General features: G+C 41.0%; 1 protein-coding gene across 3 annotated transcripts in view; it reads left to right on the forward strand.

Moving 5' to 3' along the window:
* Nucleotides 1–26,028, forward strand: part of ADAM12 (ADAM metallopeptidase domain 12) — a 345,625-nt gene that overhangs the window by 86,687 nt on the left and 232,910 nt on the right. For all 3 annotated transcript variants that reach the window (XM_074959167.1, XM_074959165.1, XM_074959168.1), the window contains one exon: nucleotides 16,466–16,539. In XM_074959167.1, the coding sequence (XP_074815268.1) occupies nucleotides 16,466–16,539 (74 nt within the window). The remainder of the gene's footprint in view (nucleotides 1–16,465; nucleotides 16,540–26,028) is intronic.

The following is a 26,028-nucleotide window of genomic DNA, read 5'->3' on the forward strand; positions in this document are numbered from 1 at the left end:
CATGGCTTTTTATACAGTCAGGCCCACTTAAGGCTCACCTGGAACAAAGCACTCCCAGTTCCCGCCCTTTTCAAACAACCAATCAAGCCCACGGTCAAACTGTCCTCACAACAAACACTCAGATACAAACACTCAGATACTCACAACAAACAAACACTCAGATACTCACCAACATAGCCTCCTTAATGCAGCCCTTAGCGTACCTCCTCTCAGGCAGATCCCAGGCAAACTGCTTCTGTTAGCTGCTGTGCTGTTCGCTGCTCTTAATGTCACCTGTTAGTGAAGTGTCAGGTTAGGACATGATTCCTGGCATAGGGCACTCACCATACAGTCACCAGTCTGTTGTGAGTAGACCTGACTGCTGGATTCCATGTGCTTCTAACCAGACTGTTCCTAGTTATGGGTCTATATGTCACACTGCCGGGCTAGAACCTCTTGTTTGAGTCCTTCCTTGGGATGTGGGATTCTGCAGTCCAGCACCTTAGACCCCAAAACCAGTGTCTCAGACCTCCTGAGGCTCCCAGTTGCTTACATACCCGCCCTCCGCCTCCCACTACCAAATCCCACCTAGCTGTGGGAACTCTGGCTTCTAGTTTAACTTCGTTTGGGGACAACATGACATGAAAGCAAGGAACACAAGCTTAGCAAAAGAATGTCTTAACCACATTCACTTTACACTTAAAAGCATTTGAGAGTTACAGATCTTTGAAAATAAAAGTCTTGAGAAGCCCCTCCCTGTGGCTAATTTCACCTCTTACACATAAGGCTGAGGTTTGTCAGCATTCAAACTGGGCACAGTGCCTTCTGCTCTCTCTCTCTCACACTTTCAGCTTCCATGTGGCAATGATTGTCCCACTGCTCAGAGACTTAACCTCCCGCCTTCAGTATAGTCTCTCTCCTTTTTCCATGTGTGCAGGCTGAGAAGCTGCATATTCATCAGTCATGCTACTGCCCTTCTTAGAAAATCCATTGTTCCATGGGGTTTGTTCAGCAGTTGAGGGACAAATGGCCCTACATTGGGTTGTGGTGGCTTCTCAGTGATAGTCCTTCAATGAGGCAACAAACATTTTCCCTACATTGCAATAGACTATGGTACCTATGTTCAGCACATAGAACTAAGTGGAGGTTACAGGACAAAATGGAGTTCACAATTTGATGCAGACACATCCTTCTCTGTCACAAGTATATGATTTTTTTCCTCTCTTGGCAAACCTGAATTGTCTTCTCCATAAAACTCTTGTGCAATTCATCTTTGAAGTAGATGTCTATTGAAAATGAATGCAGTGCACTATATTTTTCTCCAAATGTGTTCTGTCCTCTGTTGCTTATGCTCTTTAGCCCTGGCCACTGGGACCATAACAATCAGGAAATAAGAGAACTTGAAAGGAATACACTAAAATGAAAGATGATCTTGTAGATGACATTGGGTTATTTCACTTGCATCTTGAGATAACCATTGCAGCTTTATCATCCTCTTTGGGAGGCTTCATTTCCACTGCAGCACATAAACTATTGTCATTTTTCTGTTTTTACAACCAAATGAACATTGTGGAGGAATATCTTTAGCTGTTCACAGAAGCCTAAAGTTTTGTCATAAAATAAGTAAAAGTCTAACTCTCTTTATTCTAGAGATAATTTCTTTTAAATGGTCCCTAGTAAAGGTAAATGTCTATAACTTGTCTTTCTTGATCATCAGTGGGAAAAGAACTTTGCAGCCCTGGAAGCTATAGAAGACTCATTTCAGAGTGGCAGCGTGTTAGTCTGTATCCACAAAAAGAAAAGGAGGACTTGTGGCACCATAGAGACTAACCAATTTATTTGAGCATAAGCTTTCGTGAGCTACAGCTCACTTCATCGGATGCATTCAGTGGAAAATACAGTGGGGAGATTTATATACACAGAGAACATGAAACAATGGGTGTTACCATACACACTGTAACAAGAGTGATCAGGTAAGGTGAGCTATTATCAGCGGGAGAGCGGGGGGGAAAAGCCTTTTGTAGTAATAATCAAGGTGGGCCATTTCCAGCAGTTGACAAGAATGTCTGAGGAACAGTGCGGGGGGGGGGAGGGTGAGGGGGGAAATAAACATGGGGAAATAGTTTTACTTTGTGTAATGACCCATCCACTCCCAGTCTTTATTCAAGCCTAAGTTAATTGTATCCAGTTTGCAAATTAATTCCAATTCAGTCTCTCTCATTGGAGTCTGTTTTTGAAGTTTTTTTGTTGAAGAATTGCCACTTTTAGGTCTGTAATCAAGTGACCAGAGAGACTGAAGTGTTCTCCAACTGGTTTTTGAATGTTATAATTCTTGACGTCTGATTTGTGTCCATTTATTCTTTTACGTAGAGACTGTCCAGTTTGGCCAATGTCCATGACAGAGGGGCAATGCTGGCACATGATGGCATATATCACATTGGTAGATGTGCAGGTGAATGAGCCTCTGATAATGCGGCTGATGTGATTAGGCCCTATGATGGTGTCCCCTGAATAGATATGTGGACTCATTGTAGTTCAGGCACAGAGAGGGACAGTTGGTACACACTGAGCAATGGATTATGTTTATACTTATTGCAGGGATACAGGTGGGGTTTCCCTTATTTCTGACAGGATGTTTCATGTTGTTACAGCAAGTCATAGGATTGGGCCCTGCCCTATGGAAGGTGAACATTTAATCCTAATCATCGTGGTTATTAGTCTAAGTGTTCGCAGTATTGGGTCCCTCTTTTGTATTTCATTAGTCTTACTCCAACAACTTGTTTTTTAGATATCCCTGAATGATTTTTTTATCTCAAAGCTTGCTCTAAAAATAGGGTATTGATTTACCTATTTTTAGCTTATATACTTAGGCTTTACCTTAATGGGATAGCCATTTTAGGAATGAGGTTGGGATCGCTGCTCAGTTGAATATTAATAAACAAAACAAAAAAATGAAAACACTTGACAGTTTAAAAGTTTAACTTTCTGAAGTTTCTGTGGATTCCTGTATGCTTGTCCAGAAGCACTTTGATATGGTTTAGTATAGTTCCTCATGGGAAAATCACAGTTAGTTTGACTGTTGAATTAAATCTTTGGGCCCGATCCTTCTCTTACACCAGCAACTCAGTAGAGTTACAACAGTGTAAAATCAATGTGAATGGGAAATCATGCTCCCTATCTCTAATTCTGTTTTCAAGACCAAAATTAATTCATGCTGTTTTTGATTGTCTGTTTCAGATAGTTAATATTTATTTTGAAAAGATTAAGAAGGATGCCTCTCGAAAAGGATGTAATAAACCTGTCAGTAGGCTTTCCCCAGAATAGGCATAGTGCCCTCATATGTTTTCCTGCACAGAGGTCATGAAACCTTAGTCCAGACCCTCAGCTGGTGTAAATTGTCATGGCTCCATTGACTTCATGAGAGAGAACTCCACTGGGACAGACAGAAGTTTCCTCCCAGGTAGGGGGATTTGCCTGCCCTGCCTACATAAGAATTTGTGTGGTGCTCCACCCTTTAAACCTAAACATGGATCTTGGGATGCCTATAGAGAGCCAGAGCATCTTCAGTGAAACCCTTTGGATCCCCACCCAAGTGGAGCCAACTGGCTACAATGAAACCTGTCACTTGGGGGTAGGGTTGCCAGTTTTGGTTGGACGTATTCCTGAAGGTTTCATCACATGACATATTCTTTAATTAGAGATTAATCTTTAATTCCTAGAGACTCCAGGACAATCCTGGGGGGCAGGGACTGCTGACGAATGGAATTTTGGTTGGAAATCTGAGGTGAAGTAAGACACATTCAGCAGCTCTTTCCTGGCTCCACTCACTCTCCCCTCCTGAATCATGGAACCCCAACTCCACAGCAGAGCTACTGTGGTGGCTGAAAAGCAAGAGGAAAGGCATCAGAGCTGCTGCTTTCCCCACCCTCACTGCTTTGGGCCCAATATGCTACTGTGTACATCACCCAGCAAAGGGATAGCATGTGGCCCACCATTTGTGAACAACCCTTAGCTGTGTCTATGGCAGACTTACGGTTTGGGAAGTAGAAATGGAAGGGGAAAAGTTATGAATGTTTGTGGACTTCAAATTGCCTAAGTATAATAGGAGAGGAGAAAGTCCTACATTGGATATGTTGCCTTTCCACACATTAAGAAAAAAAAATGGTGCAAACGTTTTACTGTGCATGTTTGTGCACATTTATCATCCCATAAATAAAGGTTGGGATTGCAAGTATTTTTGATGTCTCAGAAAGAGAATCTCCTTTGTGTGTGTGTGTGTGTTGTGTTGTGAAGAATTTCTTCAGGTTCCTACATTGAACTCACCCATGTCAAAACGTTAAAGGACTGTGGTTCTTTGCTGCTTCCTTAAAAAATGAGTTCTGTTTAAAAATGCTGTGTTCTCTTTAGCTTTTAGTTATATACTTCCAGAGGGATGAGGGCATTGTGCTTTACAAAACACAGTAGAGTTCCCTACCCTGAGGAACTTGCAAAACAATATCAACTACATCTAAATATTTATTCTCTTTGTCTGCATGAAATATCATTTGGTTCTATAGCTGTTTGTACAGAGTGTACTCTGCCAGTGTTTGTTTCATTTCCTATGGTTTTAGTTTAGAAAGAAGTTTTTAATAGGAGAGAGAAATAGTCCTAGCATGGAAAGTAGTGCAAACCATTTGTAATACTCTGTAGTAATTGTCTTAAATAGTTACGCTTGTTGGAGAACTTGTGTTTGTTGGGTTGCATTTTAGTTATCACTCTGATTCCCCATCAGGTAGTCTTGGTTCTGATGGATCTCCTTACACCTCTCTCTTTTAGGTAGGTGCTACCATATGTTGTGAGGTATGTAATGCCAACGTAGAAGTCTGACACCTGTAAACATACTTTTCAACCTTCTAGGGTCCCAATGTAGAACATCAATGTGTGACAAATAAGGGACACAGATGTCCCTTGTACAGAAAACTTAAAATGATGTGGAATTTAGGCCCTGTAGTGTAAGACTTTCTGTAACATGAGTTCCTTGGTTCTGAATTCCTGATTGAAAAAGAGAGAGAAACCCATATTTGTGTGGAACATACCGGTAGTTAATTTTGGTGTCTCCACAAATGAGGGACATTTGAGAGGTAGGCCTGTGAGGTAATGCATATGTCTGACCTTGGTTATTTGTGTTTAATTTTTTTCAGGAGCTTAGAGGAGAAAATAAACATGATCCTACCCTTACAGTGAATGTTTGTACTTCTTACAGAGATCAAAAAATTAATGTGTGCCAGGATGCCCACATCAGAAGCATACCATTGAGCTTCCCTAAATGTCCTCAAGGGAACGGTCAGATCTGGAACTGACTGGGGCCCTGTTAATTCTTCTATTACCCTTGGTTTAAGGTTACCCAGGAGACACACTGTCTTTACTAGTTTCTCCCCAGACCCCTACCACCCCACATATGTGTCTTACACACACGCACTTGGATGTCTTCCTTTTCTTTGCCTTTTCTGAGAGGGCATCCTTTGGTCTGGCCCACTGCTGAGGCAGCTTGGCCTCCAAATAGGTATCTGTTTTCTCCATCGCCTCACCAGCACTGGCCAGAACCACTTGACCCAACTTTGGACTCCCACAGGCAGAATATACAGGAATTGCTCCAGGACCACTAGGTCCATGATTTTTTTCTGTGGAGTTTGTCTCTGGAGCCAGCCAACAGCTCATGAGGTCCCAGAACTGTTGGGCTATTATCCATGGCCATACTCCCTGTGGGAATAGTTTGACCAGGAACTTTTGCTGATACCTCTTCTGAGTCAAGCCCAGCCAGCCCAAAATAGCTGCATATTAGCCCGTCTGTTCATTACTCAGCCTGATATGCTGCCTGGGCCACTGCACTCAGGGGATCCTGTGGCTACCCAAGATGACTCCTCCCAGCTGGCCACCTGCACAGATGTGCAGAGGAAGGCCTCAGTGTCATCTTCTGGACCCAGCTTTGCTGATCCAGCTACAGGCCTGCCTGAGCTACCCTTTCCTGATCATCAGATTTCTTAGAGCCTATTTCTCCAGCTTTTTGGGAGCTTCTCCTGGTGCTGTGCCCTCTGCCACTGCTGTTCAGCAGCAAGTTGTGTCTCCTGCAGGTTTTCTAGAAGTGTACAGGTGGATGGGCTGGGTCTGCTCTGCTGTTCCTGTGTTGCTGGCCTACTGCCATCAGGCATAGAATGGCTTCCATTTTTCATTCATAAATACCACCCCACCCTCCATAAAAAGAGGGGAAGGACAACAGAAAATACTTGCGAGTTATCTGCCTTCTATCACTGGCTCTTCCATATTTGTTCCAATAACTCCTTGATTCCAGGGATCTATTGAGTGTCCATGTTCTCCACTAGGTTGTCATTGCATCACCACACTCCCGATGTGCTTCTTTGTAGTGGAGCAAAACACTGCAGCTGCGGTACCTCAGTTTCTCAAATGGAGTTTCTAGCCTGCTCTGGTCGTTTGTGGGTCTGCCTGCCAGCTTGGTCACAACAAAAATTCATCCCTCTTCTGGGGTAGCAGAGTCCAGCGCCATAGTCCAAAAGAAACACAAACTAATGGAGTCTTTGTCCTAGGTGGACTTTATTCTCAGCCTTTCTGGTGGTGTTTGTCCCCTTACTTCCCTTCCGGTGGACCACACTCTGCTGAATCCTGCTTAACAGCTGACAGGTCCAGTGACACACAGAGTCCCATGTCAGAGCCTACCTTCCTTCCATGTAGGCAATGACCGGCAGGAATTTTATCAGTTCCTGGCCCCAGCCTGGCTTCTCTCCCCAAGTTAGAGCTGTTGGTCTGCTCCCTTTCCCTGCCAGCTCCCAACTAAGCAGGCTGTCCCCTTTTTAGCCCTGTCCTTCAGGCCTGACATCCACTTCAGGTGTAGTGGTTGGGGCTGATGGAGCTCACAGCAGCTCACTGACCTTTTACAGGTCAGTGTGAGGTTTGTAAAACCCATCACAGTGCTTACCCCCTCACCCTCAAACTACCCTGTTGTACAATACTTTACTTTGACCACCAGATTATCAATTAGAATGTGACCTTGGTAAGTACTTGCTGAAAATAGTGACCATTTGGTGACCTGTCATAGTTGATATGAAACGGGGGTCTCAGTCCAGTTCCTAGTCGACAAATGTCCATGTTAAAGTTGACAAAAATTGTCCCTATTACTGGCAATCTCAGCAGAGTTCCAGAGAATAGATACAGATGCTGAACTAGTTATTCACCCATAGAGGTGCTCCCACAGGTCAGGTTGGAGGTATTCTCATAGGGTGGTGTTTGGGGATTGTTGCACATTCTTGTTCTAGGCATATAGGCTCTATCCAGCAAACACATAGACACCTGCTTTCTTCAAAGTACTTAGCAGGTGTCTAACTGCTTTGCTGGATGAGAGCTATAAGATTTGATTCAGAGTCAACAGCAATTTTCCATTTTGAATCAGACCCACAGAACTTTAGGTTAGTATTTTCAGAGGATCCTGATGAAGTTAAGCCCCCAACTCTTATTGAAAGTAAATCTCCAATATCTTAATTCTCCTAAGAACTACATCACTTGATTTCCACTAAGGTCAAACTTGGGGAAAAAGTAAGCGTTTGTTACCATATTGGGGTGATTGGCAGGTTCTTGTGGTGAGTTAGGGATATAAACCACTTTCAACTCAAAACAGGAAGGACTGAGTTAAACATGCACTAGATGAGTGTTAGAGAGACCATGACAAAACCAAAGAGATGTCTGCAAATCACAGAAGCAGAGCCAATTTCTAAATATTGTCTTGAGTGATTTATGCATCAGTCAGAAATTAATTACTGACTGAAATTTAAATGATATATCTATTTGGTTTCATTCTGAAGATTATTGGTTCCATTTAGAGTTTTATTCTAGTTTATTTATCTTCCTAAGATTTTTGCTTCCCCTCTCCTCTTATTTCTTAACTTCCATTAAGCACACATTATTTTGCCTTTTCCCCAACTCATGTTGCTGTATTACAAATATTGTACATGACAACCACCAGACTTGCTTGGCTCTAACCAACTCTGTCAAAATAAATGACATTAATCTTCCACATTTACAGGTGCTTGGTGCATTCTGTGGGGAAATCACATTCAGGCAGCTGTGGGCAAATCTAGTAATATGTATATTTGACCTAAGCTTTGCACACTGCTGAAACATCCCCCCAAACCTAGTTTCATGTGCTTGTGTCTTACAAGGTGATTTCTCCTCCCCTGAAGTAGAGCCCATGCAATTAATCATTGAATGTGAAGGTCTATGAGCTCATTTTTGTTGTTGCAAAGTTTTCCTGTCTATTTTGGATCCATGTTTACTCGTGGTATTTTTTTTAGACAAAAGGTACCTGATTATTATATCCATATATCACATATTGTCATTATATTGGCACTTGGGTGAACACAAGAGAAACCTATGTGTCTACATGCTTTGTACAATCTGATTTGTGCACTCAACTATGGGATTTGACATTTTATACAATTTAAATTTGGACTTCCCAAATTTATTAACACTGATACCTGAAATGTTATAGAAGACATTTCAACTTTCAAGTTGTTTTGTGCTATTTCTCTAGTCTTTTTATTTAGACATTGTTTTATTTTTATTATATAAATGCTAATAAAACATTTTTTTAGATAGGGGAGTCCCAGCATAACTCATTTATCTTAATCCAGTAAAAATGTTGAATCTTTTGATAGTGAGAAAAGTACAGAGTCTTATAACTTAGGAGTGGCCACTCCATCAGCTTCCTTTTCCTTCAGATGTAATATAACATTATTTAGAAGTTTTCTATCCTGATCTTGACAGCTAGTAACAAGGGGAAAGCTAAGAGCACTGCAGCATGATTACAGTAAATGCCAAATCTGCAGCCTAAAGCAAGGTGTAGTCCAGCTATGAATAATACTTTTTTGTAGATTACTTTGCAACAAAAATATGCTCTGTGCAATGCCCTTTGTAATTAAACTTGCAGTATGGATGCAACAAACATACTGAATAAATCTACTCCATTAATATTTTCACACATGAAAGCTGAAGATGATTGAATGGCTATTGCTATAGTAACATCTTTGCTGGTTAGTCCATCCATCAAGACAGGGACAGGTTCAAGGATCTGTTGTTAACAAACCAACATTGGGTTCACTTTGAGGCATAAGACGAAAACAAGTGCCAGTGAATATAGAAAAATATACATACTAATCATTATTTTTATTATTTGTATTCCAGAACTGCCTAGAAGTCCCAATCAAAATAGGGGATGCATTGTGCTAACTGCTGTACTTATCGGGTATGTCTCCACAGCATTTGGGAGTCTGCAGAGCAAGCTTCCCAGCCCAGGTTGACAGACTCTAAAAATAGCTTTGTAGACATTACTTTGAAGTTTGGGTCTCAGGCTGCAGCTTGAGTGCTGAAACCTAGGGAAGGAGGTTTCTGAGAGCAGTGTGGATGTTGGGGAGACTTGGCCTAGCCACTCAAGGTTAGATACAGGGAGCCAGGTGGGCTTGAGAACCTAAACCTCAATGTTCATACTGCTATTTTTAGCATGCTAGCTCACTAGCACAAGTCTGTCTACCCGGATTAGAGGCTTGCTCCCAGCTGCAGTGTAGGTGTACCCTAAATGTGCTAGTCTGTCTCACACAGGACATCTGTGGCCAAGTTGGGATCTGAACTTGGGTCTCCTGAAACCCAATCTAATGCTTTAGCCACAAGACTATCCTTGCTGTCATCTAACTTTTTACCGAAATACCAGTAGATGTCTTGTTGGGAAATGACCTAGAATCCCACCCCCTGAATCTCCGGCCCCTTGTGCGGTTACTCAGAGCAAAAATCAGAAAGCCATAGCCCTTGGCTCTGACCCTGATCTGTGAGCTTTCTCACAGCATAAGGCCTGGAGAGCTTTCCTGTGATTCTTTTTTAACTTAATAGTGATTTCTAAAAACAATATTTAATTAATTGTTTTACTTCAAAATTCTTCTGCCTGCAGTTTTCAATTTAAATTCAAAGAGGAAAGTTAAGTGCAGAATGACCACAGGAGAGCTCTCCTGAAGGCAGCTTCACTGCCAGGGAATAAGTCCAGACCAGGAAGCAGTTGTTTACAAAAACAGTTCCAGCCAATGATGGATATCATCAGAAGTTGCAGCTGCTTTTAGCCAATCAGGAGCATGGAATTTTTGAAGCCAGGATTTTTTTTATGGAACAAATGATGTTTCCTAGTCAACTTACATTTTCATTTGGCACAATATTGCGCTTGTATTTCTCAGTCATTCATATTCCAGACAAGCAATAAATCTAAAGTCATTGGCTACTCTACTTATCAGGTAGACATGCATAATGATTCTAGTTCCATTATAAGAAATGAGAGGGCTTCTTCCCTGCCAGTTGGCTCTTGGATATGTCATATTTTTTTCTCTTTTGGTCTGTTTCTGTCAACAGTAGCCTAGCATCTCATTCACAAGAGATGATTTAAATTGTCCATTATTTGTTTTATCTATTTTTAGGGGATTTGTCAGAGTAATTCCTGCTTGGCCTCAACTGAAGGTCGAATTCAAATTGTGTACAGTTTATTCAGTGTTTCAATATTTTTTCTCAGATTACTAAATAAATTGCACTAATCCTAATTCAAACCTAAAGAAAAAAACAAACACCAAAAACCAAAACAAAACAGTGGACTGTAAATTTGCGCACAATTTTTAGAAAAAATTCCAGTACAAGCTAACAGAAGTATGTGCCTTAGAATTATGTCATGGGAGAGTGCATAATGAAATGAATTTAGGTACTCTGAATTAGGAGAGAAGTGAGGAAAACAACAGAATACTTTAAACGTCTTAGGGTCAGGGCTGTTTCTTAACACACAAACCATTCTCTGGTCTCATATGAGTACTAGTTGCATACTGGAAAAAGCAGTGGATTGGTGGGATATCCCAACAGAATAGGTCAGAAAGCAATAGGCTACTTGGAAAGTCCGTTATAGACTTGGCACATCTGTAGTGTTTTGTTGTCGTGTAAGTAATGTTTTAATAAAAGCATTTTAGTTTCACATTTTGTAATATTGAAGGATCTTGCACATGGAATAAGTGGTATCAGCATGGTAATTAATGGTCTATATCCCTCATTATTTTTTGCTTGTGTCTTACAACAAATGAGTGCAAACATTTTTTGGTTCTTTCTAAAAGAGACTGTACATAACACTTTTTACATACCACAACGATGTGGTGGGGGTTTTTTTGGTTATTCTAAGCAGAAAACATAAACCATTTAACTGACATCAGCGTTTATCGCGAGAGGGATTTTTATTGAATCTTGCAACTCATTTTCAAAAAGTTGTCTCAAAGTGGAAATTATTATACTTTGCAAGAAACATATACAGTTTTGAAAGACTTGCAAAAACAAATGCCCTAACAGTTTGGAGGAACATTAACATAACTTCCTATGAAATAATAACATTCAGCATGTTTCAGAGGTTTATACATTAAAACCCACCTTCTTCAGAATAATCCCTGATTCTCTTGCACATTTGAAATATATCTCTGTAAGGTGCTTATATGGCCTCTGTTATCACAACATCTGAGCACCTCACAATCTTCAGTGTAGTTATCCTCTCAACATCCCTGTGAAATAGGGAAGTGCTATTATCCCCATTTATTTTCCAGATCAGGAGCAAGGCCATAAGTCACTTAGGACACACAGGGAGTCTATGGAGGAGCAGGGAGTAGAACTTGGATCTTTCATGGCCTAGGCTAGAACCCACACCACTGGACCATCCTTCTCTAGCAGTGACAGAAGGACTCACTATTATGGATGAAATATTATTTTAAATTACCTGTGCACCTTTTGAAGAGTGACAGTTTTATCTTTTGATGGCACGTTCTCCTCTGCATCATTTTTATATCACAGCCTTGTAGTGTTAATTGACTGTCAATGAAATTTTATTATGAACTCATGAATAAACATATCCATCATTTACATATTAACTAAAGGGCCTTAAGGCTAGGAGAACCCATTATGCTTCTGCAATATCTTAATTCTTTACTGTGTAACATTATAGTTAATTCTGTTCTGTCCTCTTAAATTCTATGGTGTGCATATCTCCTGGGCTTTGGAATCCGTGCACTAATATTAAAGTTGTAATCAAAATTAACTCTAAATATTCATGCAAATAAATGACTCCCATGTGTCTGGTGAATGCCAAGGCTGCAGTTAGAAGCATTTATTTGGTATTGTAGAGCAGGGGTTCTCAACCTTTTTCTTTTTGAGGCCCCGCCCCCGACATGCTATAAAAACTCCAAGGCCCAGCTCTGCCACAACTATTTTTCTGCATATAAAAACCAGGGCCAGTGTTAGGGGGTTGGAAGGCAATTGCCCAGGACCCATCACACCACAGGGGGACTGCGAAGCTAAGTTGCTCAGGCCTTGGGTGGTGGGGCTCGGGGCCCTGGTCATCAGTCCCATGTGGCGGGACTTTGGCTTTCTGCCCTGGGCTCTAGTGAGTCTAATGCCAGCCATTCTTGGTGGACCCCCTGAAACCTGCTTGCAGCTCCCGGGGGCCCCAGACCCCTGGTTGAGAACCACTGTTGTAGAGGGTTCTAGTTATTGCAAAGTACACTAGGACACTGTATTTTAATGTTGTTACTGTTTTGCAAGTGGGGGGCAGGGGGGAAGCTGCATGTGAATCTGCACTGGTGACGTTTGAAACAAATGATTTAAGATGGAAGTAACTATCTCTCTTTAAAAGTCCAGTCTGTGCTTCATGGTGTGTTTGAGAGAGCTTGAGTTTTGCCAGGTTTTTAATATAGTGAATTTGTAATTCTGCCTCAAGCTCCCATATACACACACATAGCAATTTTGCCATAATTATTTCAATTTTAATAAAGGGTTGTGATTTTTCTAAATCACTTATAATTAATCATACTTCAAAGACATGCTGTCATTCAGTCAATCTGAGGTAGTACAGACTCTTTGGTCCATAAATCAGAAATTCAGAAACATTTCTCTATAAATCAGTGAAATGCTAAATCACTAAAATTCAAGTATTTCAGCTCTGATTGGCTGACCTAAATTTAGATAGTTTTTTCAAAAAGTAAATTAAATGTACAGGAGATCCATTGACTCTCTTAAACTACAAACAATTTCAAAACAAGAAAGTCTTTTTTAACAATTCAATGAAACTTATTTGTTAAGGTGCAAACTGAGCATAAATGGTCTGTGATGGATATACCAACCCGACACTTGGCAACAAGGGGTTAAGGAACTGCTCTGGGCTTAGCCAGCTCTGCCCCATTGCACCTGTAAGAGATGCACAGACTGGAGGAGGAGGTAAAAGGGAGCAGAACAATTCACTTGCAGGCAGACAAGGGAAGAGAAAGGACCTCTATCTTGCAGCTTCTGAGGAAAGATCTGAGTGAAGGGAGGACCTGCTTCCGTTATACCCTGAGAGGGAGGCATTTCCCGCTCTTGCAAACTGACTCTGTTTGTTGTGTTAGTTTGCCTTGTTTTGTATGTGGACTACCCTGGAAGGGGAGAGTCTTAGAACAGACCTGGCCACCCCAAGAGGGAGAGAGCTGCCACGCCACCACCAGCTGTGAAGAGGCACCAAGCGATGAGCTGATCCCCTTCACACCTTCCCGTTACAGGCTGTAAACTTTGGACATTAGATGGGTGGTAGGAAGTGGCCCAGGGGGGGCAGCCCTAAGGCGCTCCTGGGTGTCAATCCCTTTGGTCGCCCGCACAGGACCCTGGGCTGGAGCCCGGTGGAGTGGGAGGGCCTGGGCTCCCCTACCAAAGCCCCCCTCTGCATGTCATAGGGCCTAATCCCCTGACCAGTAGGCAATGCTCCCCCCAAGCGAGATGATCACATGGTCCTTAATATAAATGTGGGCTTTGTATTAGGACTGACTTTGCACATGTAAACTGTAATTCAGCATTCAAGTGCAGTATTCAAGAATTACTGGGTGGTTATTGGCTCACTAGGCAAAGTAGTTGTGATGGGTTGGGTCACAGAGACCCCTTTGGGACTGCCACCTGATATGCTGAGACTACCTCTGAGTTTTCCCTGCTAGCCTGGGACTTCAGTACCCTGTCTTATTGAATTAGACACTCCAGTCTGCTGCAAACACAGACCCAGATCTGAACCACATTTCCCACAAGCTGCAGACTTAACTGGAAACAGCTTAAGAAGTGCTTGTGTCTCTAGCACCCAGACACCCAGTTTCCAATGGGATCCAAACCCCAAATAAATCTGTTTTACTCTGTATAAAGCGTATACAGGGTAAACTCATAAATTGTCCGCCCTCTATAACACTGATAGAGAGAGATGCACATCTGTTTGCTCCCCCAGGTATTAATTATTTGCTCTGGGTCAATTAATAAAAAGTGATTTTATTAAATATAAAAAGTAGTATTTAAGTGGTTCCAAGTAATAACAGACAGAACAAAGTAAATTACCAAGCAAAATAAAATAAAATCACACAAGTCTAAGCCTAATACAGTAGGAACAGATGAAATCTCACCGTCAAAGATGTTCCAATAAGCTTCTTTCACAGACTAGATTCCTTTCTAGTCTGGGCCCAATCCTTTCCAATCATACAGTCCTTGTTCCAGCTCAGATGGTAGCTAGGGGATTTCTCATGACTGCAGCCCCCTTTGTTCTGTTCCACCCTCTTATATATCTTTTGTACAAGGCAGGAATCCTTTGTCCCCCTCTGGGTTCCTACTCCTCTTTCTAAATGGAAAAGCATCAGGTTAAAGATGGATTCCAGTTCAGGTGACATGATCACATGTCACTGTAAGACTTCATTATCCACTTGCCAGCTCACAGGTATACAGGAAGACTAACAAGTAAACAGAGCCATTTACAACCAATTGCACTGGTTATTGGGAGCCATCAAGATTCCAAGCCACCATTAATGGGCCACACTTTGTCTAATTACAATAGGACCTCAGTTATATTTCATATTTCTAGTTGCAGATACAAGAATGATACATTTATACAAATTGGATGACTACACTCAGTAGATTATAAGCTTTGTAATGATACCTTACAGGAGACCTTTTGCATGAAGCATATTGCACTTACATTATATTCACACTCATTAGCATATTTTCATAAAATCATATAGAGTGCAACATTACAGTAGTGTTTTAATGTCCACTCCTCCACACTCGTAGAATCTTACAATAGTTTGTTTCAGGCCTTTAACCTTCTCTCTGAGTATCTCTTATTTAATGAATGGAGCCTCACACCTCCTTAAGATAGGGAAGAATTATTACTGGGAAAGTGGGGAACAGAGAATTGAATATCTTGCCCAGTATCTCCCAGAAATTGTGTCAGAGTTGGAAATAAAATCTAGAAGTCCTGAGTGGGATTTTTAATTTTTTTGGTGCTGTTCTCCAGTTGACATCTGGTATAGAAAGTCCTCCTCTTAAATATTTGTGCATTCTTAATGGTGCTCTAACTATGACCTAGAGAGATCAAATAGTTTGTCTGTTTTCACAGAGATTGTTGTGATTATTATTTTCTTTATTTCTGATCACTCTGCCTGGAATGGCAGTGGTGGTGGTTGTTTTTTTTAAGTTAAAAACCTTGGGAGGGAGAGGTTGGGTTTGGTTTGTTTTTGTTTGGGTTTTGTTTTGTTTTATAGAAAGCTTATAAAAATACCTGTTAAAATTTACAAATATTCCGAGGGAAAAATAAATTAATTCAGCAGTGGTGCCTTTCCCACCGAAGTTCCAATGATGGTCATAGGTCTGTGCTACCCAGGGGGTCTACACTGTAGGTCCTGATTCAACAAAGTACTTAAGCACAAGCTTCAAGTACATGACTATTTTGACTGGAGCCATATAGCTGACTCCCCAATCTCAACACCGCAGATTTGGTTACAGGTGAGGAGGGAACTGGATGTGACTATGAACATCTTAATTGCAAACTGCCCCACAAGGCCTAAGGCTGATTCAGCTCATTTTAAAAGCACAACAGTGAGCGAGAGCTTTCATGAGGCATTAGTGGCAAGATGTCATTACACCAGCATTTGAAGAAAAAGATTGTTTCAAAATTGTATTGGGGACGTTCCAGAAGGCCTCCCGAAACTGATTTGTAATGTACAGCTGTGGTTCTGTCTTATAAACTGAATCAGAGCTATATTCCTGCCACAGTCTGATCTCAGGAAGAGTGCAAGTGATATAATTCCTTAACGTGTATAGAGTCTTTCATCTGTCTTTATGAAGCAAGTGTGATACCCAGTTGATACCCGTACTGCCGTTCTCTCTTATTTATTAACAGAGAAATATTGCTTATAAGCTGTTGCATTGCGAAGAGTTAATGTTCTCTCAACATTACATTCTCCCTCCTAGGAACAAGGGCCCTATCGTGCCAGGTTCCCTGAGTTGCCATTGTATACAGCGGGATTTGGGTGCTGAGCACATTGCAGCATCAGTCCCTAAGAGAATATTATTGGCATTGAACTTAGTTGTCCTCTTTTTCATTTTTCAGAGTCACCCAGCACTGCTGAAGTTTCTAATACAAACTGAAAGTAAACAACTAGTCATCAGTCTGGAGAGAAATGAGTAAGTAGAGCTGATTCATATTCCTTGCACACAGGAGGTGCTAGTGGAGGGATTATAGTCTTAAAACTGATGGGGTATGTAATGCTTGGATCTGTGGGAAAGTCTACTTCCTAGCGCTTATGGAAACAAACTCCTGCCAATAGTGTTTCATTCCAGGTTGTATTTTGGCTCTTATAATTCTCATTACCATGTTGTAAGAATCTAGTATCTCTATATAAGACATTGAAAAGAAAACCATTCCCTCTGTGTTTTCCATGTTATCAGCCTTTTGTTTTTCCAGTGGTTACTCCCTCTGTTTACATATTGAGGGAAACCCTGTGGGTCCTGGAGCATCTTCCTGGAGGGTCTGTTCTTCCCTGATACTCCCTGCTGCCATTGGCTGACTGCCTGTGCACACACCCCCTGCCCCTGAGATGTAGAGCATGAGTCAGTCAGTATTAATCCCCTGCTGGAATTTTCAATGGAGGTTCCATGGGTTTCTTGGAGGGGGAGGGGAAATGATGCCACATAAAGCAGTTACCATCTGTCTTGGTCCCGCCATCCCTGGAAAGATGATACTCCCAAACTGCAAAGCCCCAGCTGTGTGGTGTTCATGCAGTAGAGCCTCTGTGCGGGTGGTGAACAATTCCTATTCAGCTCTGTTCTCTCTAAATCTGCACTTACCGGCCACATGGACTGTGTTTTGTGCAAGTTTCAGCTGCACTTGCTGGTACTGTATGATATGCCCATAGGTAGGCAGGACAGAACTGTGTGTTTCTTTTTGGTACCACTAGTTCGGTCCATTATTATGAGACTGAGGTCAGGGCCCCCTGGTACTAGGCTCTATACATACACATAGAAACAAAGGGTCCATGTCGTGAAGAATTTACAGTCCAGTTAGACAAAATAGACAAGGGGTGAGGAACAGAGGTACAGAGAAATTAAGTGGCTTGCCCAGGGTCACTGAGGAAGCCTGTGTCAGGGCCAGTAATTGAACACAGATCACCCAAGTTTTAGTCCTTTGACTTAACCATGAGGTCATCCTTCCTCTTTAGGCCTAAGTTCTCATGCCAACAGTACCAACCACATTCTCGGAAGCAGACAGAGGTGGAACCATCCAAGTTAACAGAAAATGACCTCTGTGTTTCATACAAAATACTATAAAGTGTGTGTTACATTGCAGATCCAGGGTCAGATACATTCTATGATCACATTTTCCTAAAACTATAGAATAGCGAAAAGGATTTTCTGCAGGTTTTCTAGCTGGTGAACTCTAGCAATAAATGCTTCTTTTCATCTGTCAGCGAAGCTGCAAGCACAGACATACAATGGTTGTACTGTATAAACTTGGGGGGGGGGTAGAGTGGGGGATGAAAACAAATGTCCACAGTATGAAACATGTGCTGCACTCAAGCTCGTGACAAGTAACCAGTGTGGACCTCAGTGAGGGCACCTCTCGACTACTTCATGGTAAAACCAGGAATAATGCTTTTTATTACCATTCAGTCGGATGACCCGAACATCATCCCTCTGTGGCACAGTGTCCACTTCACTCTCCCAGTCGGTGTTATACCCACAATGGTTGCAAATCACAATGGTTGCTGATTTTCAGTGCTTCTTAGTAGTTCATTTCCTCTGTCTGAAACAAGATGCAGATTGCAGCATTCTGAGATTATTCAGTTCCAGTTGTTCATTGCAGCTAAAAGAAGACTGAATTTGCTTAGTATGGTATTAGTTTTATATTCTTTTAATCTTTGACAAAGGGGATGCCTAATTTCCTGAATGTAGAATATGCCACAATTGAGGAAGCTATTCATATTCTCTATCAAAGATTTAAAAGAACATAAAACCACTAATATTGACATTAGTAAACATATTAAATTCTGTTTTACCTGCAGTCAACAACTGGATTTAGATGTCTTCAGGCCTGCAAGTTGTGCTGACTTTAAGCGATAAAAAGCACATGAAAGGACTGCAGATCAGCTAATGTGAGAACTCAAGCATCTGCTTGATTAACAGGAATGATGATATCATGCATCAATTTGGGAATATGGGGGTTTACTTTTTAAAAAAATCCTTTATTTACAAATTATCTTTACTTACTATCCATTAAGTTTTTCGGGACCAAAATGTGATTTTTTAATTTATATTTTTTATTAATTTTTCTAAATACAACAAATATACTAATATACCAGATTCATCATAATACACAATGTAAATAAAGAGAGTTAGGGTAAACGGAAGGGAGGAGAAGTGACATACCTATCTTCAGGGTCTATGTTAATCCTAGAGCTCTAAAAAGTCATCCCTAATTGCTTTGCATTTTGGGCATTCCTTTTTTGTGGAATGCCAGTCATTTGCTTGCTGCGAGGTCAGCCATATCACTGAGCCAGGCATCAGTATTTGGTGGGGACTGACTTTTCCATTTTTGCAGGATAAATTTTTTAGTGACCAAAGCTGCACATTGGAACCACATTGCCTTGTCAGATAATCTCCAGGTACCAAGGATGTATCTTGAAATGAAACTTAAGTGGGAGGGCATCAGTTTAGCATCCAATATCAAATTGGTCCTCCTCCCCACCTCTTACCAAAAATTCTCGATACAGGGCCATTCCCAAAACATATGAGATAATTTAGCATCAGCAGTGGTCAGAATTTATGAGGTCCATTACCATTAGCCTATGTGGGGACCAGTATGTTAGAACAAGTATTTTTTTATTAATAATCATAGCCTCAGGTCTAAAGTTACTTTTTCAACATTAGATACAATTGTTTTCCCTTGGGTCGGAGATAGTTGTCCATCCAAATCTCTATTCTAAACAACTCTCAAATTATCAATCTTTGGCAGAGATTTTGGGGCCAGAAAATTGTAGAAGGATACCACTGGCTGAGTAAATCAAGAAATTTCCTCCAAAATATGTAGTTCTGGAGCTCCCAATGCATCTGGTCCAAATACAATCATAAGTAAAAGCTTTAACTGGAGCTATTTCCATGCTCCGGAGCAGAGCAAGCCAAATTATTGCTGATGATCTACAAATGGTTTAAATTTACAATTGTCAGTTACCTGTGACATTGTCATAATGCCTCTGTCCATCAAATCCTACCATCAGTTTTGAATCCAACAGCAAAATTAGTGCAGCAACGTCAATAACTTGGTTAAGGTACATATTGGTGAACACCAGTTTTGTGTACATTGCTTCACAGTGCGTACTGGATGAATATCTGTGTGCTATTCATTATTCCTGTTGACGTTCATGGCAGTATGCTGATGTATAAGAAGAAATAATCTATGCTTCACTGAGTTTACAATCTAAGGACTTGATGTTTTTCCCACAGAAATCAGTGGCTACATTCCAGTGGTGTCAATGGTGTATGTAGAGGCAGGCCCTGTGTTGCAATATGTAGCTATAGAATGATGGGGTATGAGAATGGTCGGAGAGAACACGCTCTTGAAATTTGTATTGTTTAGAAGCAGCACTGTGATTAACTTTGTTTCCAAGAACTTTGGAAGGTCGTTGTAGCTGGGTTCTCAGAATTATGAAGAGAAGCCTTCAGAAGAAAAGAATAGAATAGGCAGGATGCTTAACTAGGGCCAGATAATTCCGTAGGCAGATTATTTCCATTAGAATTATTTTGTGAGGAAGAGTGTCCCCACCCATCTCCACAGAGCTGGTTTGGATTTCATCTCATAAGTCTCCCCTGAGGATCCACTAAGGCAAAATGGAGCTGCTATACTTGATCGGTCTCCCCTCTCCCCGCACCACATGCATTCCCGTTCCCTGACAGCACAGCTCCTGCACAAGCTATGCTGTTAAGAAATCCTACACTGCCCTGGGATCTCCCTGAAAGGGAATTTCAGCCTCCAGGGCTGAAACCTCATCATCCCTGAGGTATATGGGTTTGTGGAACATGATGTCCTTGACTCCTTCCATCCCCTTTCTAGTAGCACAGCCCATATCCAGTAGAAGGGTTTCTGCGGGCTCACAATAGGTGGGGAATAATTCAACGCAGCAACACTGTTCCTTTCAGCTCCCCTCCATGCTGGGATATGCTGTATCCTGTAACCTCTACTTGTGAATATGGAGGGCATGATATGCCCCCTAGAGATTATAGCTGCTGGGGACTGGGAGTTGGGTCGATTCTATTCCCAGCTGTGCCACAGTCTCACTTTCTCTGATGGTGATTAAATCACTTAACCTCTCTGCTTTCCATTTGCAATATGGAGATAAAGCCACTTGCTTCACACAGGCATTGAAGGCTTAATTGATTAATTTGTGTAAAGCCTTTTGAAATCCTCAGCTTAGCAGCACTAAAGTAACACAAAGTAGAAAGTACCAAAATTAACCTTTTGGAGAATGCAGTTTAACATATGAAACACAAACTGCCTATTACAAAGATGAGTGTTGGAAAAAGCTATTGTCAGTGTGCTTGAAATAAAGTGGAATACTAAGTACAAATACCTTTACAATTTGTCCTTAAATAAATGATGACAAAGTCCTGACATGCATGCTCTGTAATGTTACTGCTGATTGTTTCATGTAAAATATGTTATCCCTTGAGGAATCGGGGGGCAGAAACCTAAATGACATAAATTCTGCATTGGGTTATGCAAAAACTGGGTACAGTTTTCCAGACTTAGCAGAAACAGCTGCTCTGAGTAGCCTTCACGTTAAAACCCATTTACTGAAAACTGTAGAGATTTTCCAAAGCTAGAGTTGTATTTCAAGAAATGATTTCAGATGCATTAGCTGACCCAATTGGGGAATGGTGTGTTAAACCATCTGTTATCTGTGGGAATATTTAATGTGAATTAAATAGTTTGTTGATTTTTAGGATCAGAAGATGTGTTCATGTTTTGTTTTTATGCAGCATTTATAGTTGGCACTGGGAAGGATTATGTAAATACATACTCAGACACATACATAGATTTCAGGTTTGCTTTATGTTCTTCAACTATTAAGCATACTTTAAATCTCCCTACATAAATTTTTGCTCAGTGTTTGAGAACTTTTATTTTAGTGACCAGACAGAAGTCATATTTGGTAAAAGCAGAATTATTTGCAATAAATTCCATTTGTCTGTCTTAGAGGACTATCTTGGGAATGTATGTTGCAGGCACATTTATGATTTAGTTCCAGAATATGATTGCACTTCTGGGTGCCTTGAAGTTCTTCAATACCTCAAAATGTTTTAGAAACTCTTGTCATCTGAAGAGACTTTCAAAATCTGCAAATCATCTACCAGCTACAAAATAAAATTTCATTCGAAGTAGCCCTCACTGTATTATACTGCATTACATGAAATAATACCGATGCACTTTTATTGTGCAAGCTACAATAATTTATGTGCTTGCAAATTCCATTAAAGTTAATGGGAATTATGCATGTGGTTTAAAGGGAGAGCAGATTTAATATGGTAAATGAAACCAGAAAAAAAATTAACATTAAATCTGAGTTTGTCAGTGGAGTGTTATGTGGCAAATCTGTAACTGTTTTCTAGGTGCAATTGTATACTGATAGCAGAAACATACTGTATACCTACGCAAAAATAGGCATCTATTCAGCAAAGCATTTAAGCACATGCTTAATTTGAAGCATGTGAGTAATCCAGTTGAAGTGAATTAAATTTCTCACTCACAGTTAATTATATACTATGCTTTGCTAGGGTGGGCAATGATTAAGAAACACATCTTTGAACAGATGTTAGCCCTTTTTAACTTTGAATCACATGGATGTAAAAGGGTCAATCAGACAAAGATGGAAAGTTAAAATAGGGTGGTAATTTCATAATAAATTAGAGAGCATCTGAGGGAAGAGTGGGGAAGAAGGATGGCTTTGTTCTGAGGGCCCTTCCTTGAGACTCAGGAAATCTGGGGCCTGTTCCCAGCTTTACCACAGACTTCCAACATGACCTTGAGCATCTCACTTATTATGGAAATAATAATTCTCCCTAACCTGAGAAGAGTAATATGGCATATCTAAATGGAGATATAGAACACATGGATTTCATTGCCCATTTCCCTTCAAGTTTGTGTTGTGTTAAGTCCATTTATAATGTATTTGAATAAAGAAATAAAGAACAGAAAAAGATGATCCTCTCCTGTTCCCCTGCAAATTTCCCCATGCCTTTCTCTTGCTGGGGCATAGTCTGCCCCACTACAGAAGAGAACAATCATCTAACCCTGCAGATCCCTTGCAAGTGTAGATATCCAGAAGTCAAGGGCCATGTCTGACTATGCAGCGGCACTGTGTTCTGGCAGTAATGCTACAGTGGAGGCACAATACCAGGGATTCCTCTGGCTGTGAATACCACAAGGGTCCCCTTGAAAAAGCAGAAGTTTCTCATGGAAAAGACAATTCAACCCTGGTATGTGTTAACTTTTTCCCTGTCAGCTCCTGGTGGCTGGAAAGAGGACGATGTGTATGTCACCATTATTATAATAATTTATCATCATTTTGACCTGTCTACTCCTGCCCCAATTTGTCTTCTTCCCAAGGGTGGATATCCAACCAGCAGAGAGGTGTTCAAGAAGCCTGGATTAAGCGGGGTTGTAGAGGCTACCTCTTACACAGGAGGGAAGGGGTTGATCCTCTCCATGCCCAGCTCAGGGGCACACTCTCTCCCTGAGATTTATTGTACAATGTATGCCATTACTATTTGCATGTGGGTGCTTTTATGGTTAAAATACAGGCCTGAGAGCCTGTGGATAGGCCATAGACTTCCTGCGTGACCTTGGGCAAATCACTGACCTTTACTTTGCCTACGTTTCCTCATCTATAAAATGGCACATTTGGGAAGGAAGGAGATGACTAAAACAGAAATGAAATACCCCCATGGCAGATTTGCATAGTAGGATGACTAAAGCTAGGCATCTAAATCCATATTTAGGCCCATAAATAAAAGTGATCTGATCTTCAGAGGGGATGAGCATATGCAGCTCCCACTTAAGACAATGAAAGATGTCGGTGTTCACCGCCTCTGAAAATCAGAACATTTTATTTAAAGACCTAATTATGGCATCTGATCCAACTCCCATTCAAGTAAGTGGAAAGACTCCTCCTCTTGATTTAACTAGGAGTTGGATCAGGCCTTAAGCCCTTAACTTTAGGCACTCACATTTGAAATTTTGGCCTAAACCGTTCATCGAATCTTTTCTTAGTCATAAAAATACTTTGTGCATGCTTCTGTAGGGAAAAAAAATCCCGATGTTCCTCCCAACCTGTTCTTTCTGAATAGGAATCATGACTGGCCTGTTGATGATGCTCTAGCTGGCATGATTTAAAAGGAAATAAAGGACTTCTACTGCCAAAGAAAATAACTGACAATATTGTTAATTAATTGACATATTTGTATATAATCATTGGCTTGAAATGTGGATAAAGAAAACGAGTCAAAACAAACAAAATTATTAAATGGAGAAATAGGGCCTCCCAGAATATACTTGCTGTTGTAATTCACTGCTGTAATTTGGTCAAGGAGACTGTAACTCCCTGACTATTTTATCTGCAAGTACAGGAGTCATACTGCAGTGTTTCAGAGCAAGCTGACAATTGTAGTTACACTTTAGTGGCAGTAAAAAGTTGTTCTGAAAGCCAAAATGCAATTGACTTCCACATTGGTACCAGTCTAAATGTGTGCACTGCATTGAGATATTGGGAGTCAGTTATTAACAGTTAGTGGGAAAGGGTAGTGTTCATACCATTGTTTTATTAATTTTGAAAAAATGAAGTAAGGTCACTTCTTCTGCTTAGCATATGCACAACGTGCCTCAAGTGGCATGTGACCAGGATACATCACCAAATTTGGTCTAGTTGTTGGATCATTAGCTTCCTTGGCCCGAGTTGGGTACTGATGGGGAGTGCAACATAAACGCCAATTCATGCCCCCAATAAGGTCACTTGCAACAGTTGTTTGGTTGTATAAGGATTGCATGTTTTATGCATAGAATTGAATACTGCTAAGTATTGTAAACTGTCATATCTTTGCTAAAAGTAAACCATGGTATTGTTTTCTAATGTCAGCAATTATTCATTAGTGTTCAAATGTGTGTGCTTTGATCTTTTTGCAAGTTTTTTTTTAAATAAAAAGGAATATTCTGTGTTTGAGGGGGGGAAAAAGAGAGGTATCTTTCCTGATCAGATGGCTAGTGATGATTACAAATTTCGCTAGTCTCGTTAGTAACTTTGATAATTTTATAGGATAATTACCAACTTTATCTTGCATTAGAACTGGCAAGCAATTTACCAATTGTAGGCAAAAGCTATTGTTAAGGACAGAGTGAGACTTCCCATATAATGCTCTGTATTCACAGGTTTCAGAGTAACAGCCGTGTTAGTCTGTATTCGCAAAAAGAAAAGGAGTACTTGTGGCACCTTAGAGACTAACCAGTTTATTTGAGCATAAGCTTTCGTGAGCTACAGCTCACTTCATCGGATGCATACTGTGGAAAATACAGAAGATGTTCATATACATACAAACCATGAAAAAATGGGTGTTTACCACTACAAAAGGTTTTCTCTCCCCCCACCCCACTCTCCTGCTGGTAATAGCTTATCTAAAGTGATCACTCTCCTTACAATGTGTATGATAATCAAGGTGGGCCATTTCCAGCACAAATCCAGGTTTTCTCCCCCCCCTTCCCCCCCCCCAACCCACTCTCCTGTTGGTAATAGCTTATCTAAAGTGATCACTCTCCTTACAATATGTCTGATAATCAAGGTGGGCCATTTCCAGCACAAATCCAGGGTTTAACAAGAACGTCTGAGGAATGGGGGGTAGGCGGGGTGTGTAGGTAGGAAAAAACAAGGGGAAATAGGTTACCTTGCATAATGACTTAGCCACTCCCAGTCTCTATTCAAGCCTAAGTTAATTGTATCCAATTTGCAAATGAATTCCAATTCAACAGTCTCTCGCTGGAGTCTGGTTTTGAAGTTTTTCTGTTGTAATATCACAACTTTCATGTCTGTAATCGCGTGACCAGAGAGATTGAAGTGTTCTCTGATTGGTTTATGAATGTTATAATTCTTGACATCTGATTTGTGTCCATTTATTCTTTTATGTAGAGACTGTCCAGTTTGACCAATGTACATGGCAGAGGGGCATTGCTGGCACATGATGGCATATATCACATTGGTAGATGTGCAGGTGAGCGAGCCTCTGATAGTGTGGCTGATGTTATTAGGCCCTGTGATGGTGTCCCCTGAATACATATGTGGGCACAGTTGGCAACAGGCTTTGTTGCAAGGATAGGTTCCTGGGTTAGTGGTTCTGTTGTGTGGTATGTGGTTGCTGGTGAGTATTTGCTTCAGGTTGGGGGGCTGTCTGTAGGCAAGGACTGGCCTGTCTCCCAAGATTTGTGAAAGTGTTGGGTCATCCTTCAGGATAGATTGTAGATCCTTAATAATGCGTTGGAGGGGTTTTAGTTGGGGGCTGAAGGTGACGGCTAGTGGCGTTCTGTTATTTTCTTTGTTAGGCCTGTCCTGTAGTAGGTGACTTCTGGGAACTCTTCTG

This window comes from Natator depressus, chromosome 7 (assembly GCF_965152275.1).
Source record: "Natator depressus isolate rNatDep1 chromosome 7, rNatDep2.hap1, whole genome shotgun sequence".
Lineage (NCBI taxonomy): Eukaryota > Metazoa > Chordata > Testudines > Cheloniidae > Natator > Natator depressus.